The sequence below is a fragment of the Chiloscyllium plagiosum genome, chromosome 3, assembly GCF_004010195.1.
Source record: "Chiloscyllium plagiosum isolate BGI_BamShark_2017 chromosome 3, ASM401019v2, whole genome shotgun sequence".
Lineage (NCBI taxonomy): Eukaryota > Metazoa > Chordata > Chondrichthyes > Orectolobiformes > Hemiscylliidae > Chiloscyllium > Chiloscyllium plagiosum.
In genome coordinates this window covers 62,891,991-62,900,436 of record NC_057712.1, presented here as the reverse complement: position 1 = coordinate 62,900,436, position 8,446 = coordinate 62,891,991, and the positions used below count along the sequence as shown (strand labels likewise).

Below are 8,446 nucleotides of genomic sequence, written 5' to 3'. Positions count from 1 at the left end.
GCTCTGTCGAGTTACAGTCATTGAGATGGTTAATATGCAAATAGATTTTTTGGTCCAACTTAACCATACCGGCCAGGTATGTAAATTACCAATCGTTCTGGGAGTTTGAAAATAAGCTTGTTACTCGAGTTGTGTAAATCGGTTGGAAGTATGTACATTGTCAGATTTACATCTTAACTATGTTGTCAGATTTACATCTTAACGATTTCTTTAAAACCTCACATTGTTTTATGAGAGGAGTTTAATGATCCACTATGTCGTGAGAATGATCAATCCTGCAAAACAGTTTACTTTCTGACCAATCCTGAAGCGTTCACTCCCGAGAATGCATTGGTCCCGCTCCTCACTCACTCTGGTTGGAGGACCGGATTCTGCTCTGTCCTCCAGTTCCGCCGTTTCCTCCCAATTGCAGTGTTGATTGAGACGCAACTCAGCAGCGAAGCCACAGAAACATTAAGGGACAAGGGAAGTTGGAGTCGATGCCTTGTGATGCAGTGAAAATATCCCCAATCTTAGACCAAAAGGCCGGCGTTCAATTCACAGATGGTGCAGGTGTGTGTAAAAACAACTTTGAACAGGTTCTTGAGGGAAAACAAGGGAAGTCAGGAACCGAGTAAAAACAATAGAAACACACACAATGTGGTGGGGCTCTCAATACTCAGGTGATTTTAGTCTTTACCAAGTGTTTCAAGGTCCCAATACAGTCTGTTCCACTCTTCCTTGTGTGCAGCCATATCCCCCGATTGTGGGGTAAAGTGTTGTGGTGGGATATAAAGCTGCTTTTCTGGAACTCCCTCAGTTTTGGAGGTGAAAATAGGTGAGAAGGAGTAGGGTTTTGTCTGGAGTTACCTGTTCCTCTCCTGTTGCAGCATCTTATTATTGCCCTGACTCTACCTCGTACATGTTTGGTAGAGATCAGTGACGTTTCATAAGCCCACAATACAAGATCCGTCATTCTGTTTAAGACAGCAGAAATCTATTTTATCACTATAGTCATGACATGCATGGACCTGTTGCAGTGCTTCAAAGTCCATGAGACAGCCGTACTCTCTATGATAGACAGACTGAGTTTGGAACTTCCTCTATCCTTGAGACTTTATGCACTGCTTGCGCTCTTCCATTTTCCCTTTGCACATTCCCTTTCCAACACATCCCACCTGCATCACTCCACACTTGGAGCTGTCAAGGGCAGAAGTCGGTAGAACAGCCTCCCTAACCTTCTCTATCATCCTTTTAAGATGTATTTTAAAATCATTCTCTTTAATCAATGTTTTGATCATCCATGAAGCACCTTAGGAGATTTGCCATTGTGAAAGATTCCATGCCCTGTGCAATGAGGCCGGAAAAATTAATGACTTCAGAGTTAGGATCCCATGGGAAGAAGCGATCACCGTATGGTTGAATTAGAATACATATGGTGAGTGTGAAGATAAAATCTAAGAACTGGGTTCTGTGCTTGAACACTGGGAACTACAATAGAATGAGAGAGAATCTGGATAAAGTAGACTGGAAACAAAAATTTTATGGTGGGAAGTTGATGAGCAGTGGAAGATTTTCAAAGACATTTTATAAAGGTCTATTCCAGTGAAAAGGAAGGATTGTATGAAAAGGCATACTCAGCAATGTGTATCTGAGGAAAGTGATCAAATTAGATCATAAGACTATAAGACATAGGAGTGGAAGTAAGGCCATTCGGCCCATCGAGTCCACTCCGCCATTTAATCATGGCTGATGGGCATTTCAACTTCACTTACCCGCATTCACCCCGTAGACCTTAATTCCTTGTGACATCAAGAATTTATCAATCTCTGCCTTGAAGACATTTAGCGTGCCGGCCTCCACTGCACTCCACAGAAATGAATTCCACAGGCCCACCACTCTCTGGCTGAAGAAATGTTTCCGCATTTCTGTTCTGAATTGATACTCTCCAATTCTAAGTCTGTGCCCACCGGTCCTAGTCTCCTCACCTAACGGAAACAATTTCCTAGCGTCCATCCTCTCCAAGCCATGTAATATCTTTTAAGTTTCTATTAGATCTCCCCTTAATCTTCTAAACTCCAATGAATACAATCCCAGGATCCTCAGCCATTCCTCATATGTTAGACCTACCATTCCAGGGATCATCCGTGTGAATCTCCGCTGGATACGCTCCAGTGCCAGTATGTCCTTCCTGAGGTTTGGGGACCAAAACTGGACACAGTACTCCAAATGGGGCCTAACCAGAGCTTTATAAAGTCTCAGTAGCACAATGGTGATCACTGAGACACATGACAAATAATTATCAGCAACCTGCCTGGGGATTCTTGTGACTTGTCTCTAAAAGCACAGTTGATTGCTGGAGACATAAGATTATGACAATTATTTTTAAAATGTATGATATTCCTAAAGGAAGCTATCAGCAGACAGTTTGTCTCCATATCATTTTGGTCCAACACTTAGAATTTGAGAATGGCAAAGGTAATTCATTTTTCCTTGCCCTGATAGAAACAGTTCCATTTTCACTTATCATTCTGGCCAACAAGATTAGCAAATCATCATAAAAAGAAACAATAATGTTGTGTCTTCCATTTATCACTATATAACTTCAACCCATTGTAGTATCTAAGATAGATGGAGAATACTTTGAATGATTTCAACATGTAGTCAGATGTTTTAGTACTGTCAGAGGTAATGTAATAGTCGCTAAGTTGCAATCTCCAGTCATCAGCGATGTTAGGAATTGTATCCACCCATACCTGTTGAATACAATTTGCCATTCCAAACATAATTTAAGATTTAGAACAGATAAAATAGTTTCCATTTGCAACAGACAGAATTTGTTTAATAACTTTCACTTTCTAACTTAAAGTTAGAAATATTACCAATAGATGAAGGTTTCACTCTAGTGCAAAGTACATTTAAACATTTACTTCATGAAATTAGACAGTAATAATATGAAATGACTTATTAGACCTATAAACAATTATATTGGAATAAAAATTGTTAAGACCATAAGACATAGGAGCATAAATTAGGCCATTCAGTCAATCGAATCTGCTCCACCATTCAATCATAGCTGATATGTTTCTCAACCCCATTCTCCAGCTTTCTCCCCGTAAACCGTGATCCCCTTGATGCTCAAGAACTAATCTATCTCAGTCTTAATCATATTCAATGACCTGGCCTCCACAGCCTTCTGTGGCAATGAACTCCATAGATTCACCACTCTCTGGCTGAAGAGGTTTCTTCTAATCTCTGTTGTAAGAAGACTTCCTTTTACTCCAAGGCAATGCCTCTGGATCCTAGTCTGTCCTACCAATGGAAACATCTTCCCAACATCCACTCTGTCCAGGCTATTCAATATTCTGTATATTTAAATTAGATCCCTCCTCCATCCTTCTAAACTCCATCAAGTATAAACCCAGAGTCCTCAAACGTTCCTCATATGTTAAGCTTTTCATTCCTGGGACCATTCTTGTGAACCTCCTCTGAACACACTCCAGGGCAGAACATCCTTAGTGAGATATGGGGCCCTAAAATTGTGCAAAATACTCCAAATGTGGCCTGACCAGAGCCATATAGAGCCTCAGAAGTACATCCCTGCTTTTATATTCAAGCCCTCTCAAAATAAATGTCATCATTGCATTGCCTTCCTAATCACAGACTCAACTTGCAAGTTTACCTTGAGATAATCCTGGACAGAACTCTCAAGTTTCTTTTCACTTCAGACTTCTGAGTTTCTCCTCATTTAGAAAGCATTTGTTTCAATTTTGTGCTACATGATTAATTGAAGTGGAAAATGCATTCCTAATTAAAGTTGCAAACTTTGAGTGACAGATAGCACTTGAATACAGAACAGTAAGTTAAAGTGCAGTAAGAATAAGAGAGAAATTCACACTTTCTAAACCGGAACACACAGAGTATAAGTAAATAAGATTGGCAAGTTACAGGCAGACTGCCATGTGAAATTACTATGTTGTGGCCATAACAGTAAAGGAAGAAAAGGAAGAGAATAGTGATTAAGGAGAACAATGTAATGCTGTAGATAGAGAACCCAGAGACTCAGGGCCAGAATTAAAGGAACTGGTAGGAAGGATGTACAAGAACAAGTGAGCAAAGATATTAAAGAGATACGCAAACATTATGGAATATTTATAATGGAAGACTTTAATTATCTGAATATAGACAGGAACAGTGGCATGACAATAGAGCTGGAAGTCAGCAGTTGGCAGGAGAAGCTGTAAGTGAACAGTAGGCTACTTTCAAAGAGAGGATGTTTGGATATCATCAAACACATTCAGAGTTCCCTGCATGAAAAAGGAGATAGAAATTAAGATTTCCAAAGGTGACCCAGAATGACATCCAAAAGGCTAAAATACTTAACTGGAGGATATGCAACAGAGGTTCACTGGATTGATTCCAGAGTTGATTGGGTTGGCTTATGAGGAGAGATTGAGTAGACTGTAACTATACCCATTAGAATTGCAAAGAATGAGAGGGGAATCTTATAGAAACATATAAAATTATGAAGGAAATAGTTAAGTTCAAAACAGGAAAGCTGTTACCACTGGCAGGTGCAACTAGAACTAGGGGGCATTGCCTCAAAGTAAGGGGGAATGTATTCACGACTGAGTTAATGAGGAATTTCTTCACCCAAAGAGTTGTGAATCTGTGGAATTCCCTATCCAGTAAAGCAGTTGAAGCTACCTCATTGAATGTTCTTAAGACAAAGAAAGATAGATTTTTGAACAGTAAAGGAATTAAGGGTTATGGTGAGCGGGTGGGTAAATGGAGGTGAGTCCATGAAAAGATCATCCACGATCTTATTAAGTGGTGGAGCAAGCTTGGCTGGCCAGGTGGCCTACTCCTGCTCCTATTTCTTATGTTCTCCAAGAGTGTATGTTACATCTTCAAAGAAATTGTAGCAGTTTAAGATCTTCTCTAACTGGTCCATGATTTGGACATCCCACTAGTGAAAATCAGATCAGTTGATTAATTGCATATTAACTTATGCTGTTGCTTTAATGAACCACAACTAGCAAATCAGAAATATCCCCATTTGCTCCCAACAAAGGTGGCAGGTGGGAGATTCAGACAATAGGTTTCTGGATTCAAGCCTCTGGAGCAATTTTAATAACAACTAAGAATTTCTCTTCTTTTACAAAAATGATGGAGGAAAATAAACTCCCAAAATTAACTTCAAGGAATTTCAAATTTCCCACTACAAATTCCATGTCTGCCCCTTTTCTGACGTGCCCCCAATCTACCTTCATCATTAGAACCTGATCTCCCCTCTCCTCTCCAGATCCCGTGGAATTGAATGCATGGCAAGGTTCTTGAGTGTTCGTTGGAGCTGCACCCATCATGGCAAGTGATGAGTATTTGACCACACTCCTGACTTGTACATTGTAGATAATGGACAAGCTTTGGGTGTCTGGAGGTGAGTTACTTTGATTCTTTGACCTGGAGTTATAGTCAATTTATTTATATGTCTAGTCCAGTTCAGTTTCTGGTTAATGGTAATGCCCTGGAAATTGATAGAGAGTGTTTCAGCAATTACAATACCATTGAATGTTTATAAGACCATAAATGGAGATGGTTCAATCTCCTTTTGTTGGAGATGGTCATTCCCTGGCACTTGTGTAGTGCAAATGCATGTATATGCTATTTGCCACTTGGCGACCCAATCCAGATGCTATCGAGGTCTTGCTGCATTAGGAAAAGGGCAGTTTCAGTGTCTGAGCATTTGGAAATGATGCTGAATATTAATACATTCATCAGCACACAACTGCACTTCTAAGCTTCCGGAGGAAGGAGTGGCTTGGTTTGAGGCACAATAAGTTCTGGAGCCTAAGTCTTCAGTACTATTGCCAGAATATTGTCAGAGTCCACAGCCTTTGACATATTCAGTTTGCTGCATCCTCCAGCCATTTTTTGATATCATGTGGAGTGAAACAAATTATTTGAAGACCGGTATCTGTGATGCTGAGGATCTCTGGAGGAGGCTGAGATGGATCATCCACCCAGCACTTTTGCTGAAGATTGTTGCAAATGCTTCAGCCTTTTCTTTTGCACTAATATTCTAGCTTTCTCCCATTTTTACAATGGGAATATTTGTGGAGCCTTCTCCACCTGTGAGTGAATAGCCCACCACCATTGACAATTTGATGTGTCAGGATTGTAGCGTTTATCTGATCCCTTGATTTTAAGCTCTGCCACTTTATTTTCTGGGGTTTCCAACATAGATTGTGAACATTGAATCCATTTCCTTGTTTTGGTTTAGAATAGTCAGGGATTTAACTGAGCTTTGAAATCCTATAAATTGAAAGCTTTTTAGGGCAGTTTTGAGGGAGACCTGACCGGGTCAAAAGCAAATACACTTTCCCTCTTATAAAGAAGTGCCAGGCCTTGATGTAAAAGTTTACTTTGTTAATTGCAGGCCAGGAGTGTTAGTTAGAAACCGGTTGATTTCTATAAGACTGAGAAAGTCCAAACTTTCAGTTTTCTGAGTATTCTTGTAAGGAAATATACAGAGGACAGGAAAGATTTGGGGAGAAGTAGTTAAATTGAACCTAGAAGTTTAGTATAGAACAGTAATTTTTCTAGATTTGAAATATTGTAAAGTGATGGTGTTGGGAAACAGATGAAACTTTGTTTAGCTGTGTGTTTTAAGATTTTCAATCTGTGTTCTACTCTTAAATAGCTTGGTTTGCTTTACTTTATCTTTATATTTCATGTAATAAAATCTATTTTATTGTTAAAGAAAATCTGCAGCTTTATGTACTTTGTGTTGGGGAACAATCACCATGTTAAATGAATAAAATATGATCTGTCAAGCCAGATTATATTGTGGAATCTTGTCCAGTAGCAATATCAGTTGGGATCAGAATAAGGCCACAACACTGGTTGCAGCATTCTTTATATGTGACCTTTAACCAACCATTCGTCTTGTTAATTCTCTGAACACTACCTTGGGACATCATGAACATTGTTATTGTCCTTCCATTCCCATTGGTTTATTCACTCTGACCAACCAATTCCAACCAATTCTGAGGAAAGGTCTTCCTATCTAAAGCATTGATGTATCTTTTCTTTTTCGGATGGTAATATTGTATCATGCTCAATTTTATTAACCTCACCTGTGCTTTGGAAGAGGATTGTGACAACATAGACTTCTTCATCAAGGAATGCCGTATCTAAATTAGTCGTGCAAGAAAACAATTTGTTAGATGTAGTGAAAATAGAACATGTCTGAAAACTGCTCAAAATAGCATCTGCAGCTTACCTTATTATCTAGCAACACTGCAAAGACCAAAATAAAGAGTCCCTAAAAAACAGAAAGATATTCTTAAGCAGTTAACCAATGGATCTTTAATTAATTGCAACCACTTCTTTAATAGCCCATTAATTTTTCCAAATTGACCATTTGTAAATAATTTAATCAGGTTACAATAGAAAATAAAATCCAAGCTTTCTTTAAAGTACACTAACATGTTGATCAAAGCAAAGTTTTGGTGGGTCTGGTGGTCCTTCGGCCACAATGTTAAACATATTTTCACGACATCACTGGCAACTGGCATGCTGCCTGAGCCCCAGAATCTGGATTTATCTCCCGCTAAGTTCCTTGCTCCTGCTTTTTACCATGAATGGTTATTGAGGAGAAGAGCAGTGACTGGGAAATAATGGGGAGGTAAAGAATATGGCAACTGGCCAAACTGAAGGGTACCCCCACAAGAGAGTATCTGGAGAGCGGAGACAATGTCTGGAGATTGAGAGGGGGAGAAATCGTTGGGGGTGATTAGTATTAAGATTGTGGAAAGCGATTATGAAATTTGAATACACTCTGAGATCACATAGGAGACACTGAACAAAGGTGTCAGGAGATGATATGGGGTGAGGTGCAGATGTGACAAGAGTAAAGGTTTGAAGTGGGTGGCTGCAGAGATCAGCAATGGAGAACTTTCACTAAGGGAGTATCGGAATATTAGAGTCATAGAGATGTACAGCATGGAAACAGACCCTTCGGTCCAACCTGTCCACGCCGACCAGATATCCCAACCCAATCTTGTCCCACCTGCCAGCAACCGCCCCATATCCCTCCAAACCCTTCCTATTCATATACCCATCCAAATGCCTCTTAAATATTGCAATTGTACCAGCCTCCACCACATCCTCTGGCAGCTCATTCCATACACGTACCACCCTCTGCGTGAAAAAGTTGCCCCTTAGGTCCCTTTTATATCTTTCCCCTCACACCCTAAACCTATGCCCTCTAGTTCTGGATTCCCCCACCCCAGGGAAAAAACTTTGTCTATTTACCCTATCCATGCCCCTCATAATTTTGTAAACCTCTATAAGGTCACCCCTCAGCCTCCGACACTCCAGGGAAAACAGCCCCAGCCTGTTCAGCCTCTCCCTATTGCTCAGATCCTCCAACCCTGGCAAAATCCTTGTAAATCTTTGCTGA

The 8,446-nt window shown here is 40.1% G+C and overlaps 1 protein-coding gene across 1 annotated transcript in view; it reads right to left on the bottom strand.

Moving 5' to 3' along the window:
* LOC122539844 (adhesion G-protein coupled receptor F2-like) overlaps window positions 1-8,446 on the bottom strand; it is an 82,340-nt gene that overhangs the window by 7,475 nt on the left and 66,419 nt on the right. Inside the window, exons 9-10 of the mRNA XM_043674961.1 lie at window positions 7,265-7,306; window positions 7,119-7,175 (exon numbers count right to left, since the gene is read on the bottom strand). Of these exons, the coding sequence (XP_043530896.1) occupies window positions 7,119-7,175; window positions 7,265-7,306 (99 nt within the window). The remainder of the gene's footprint in view (window positions 1-7,118; window positions 7,176-7,264; window positions 7,307-8,446) is intronic.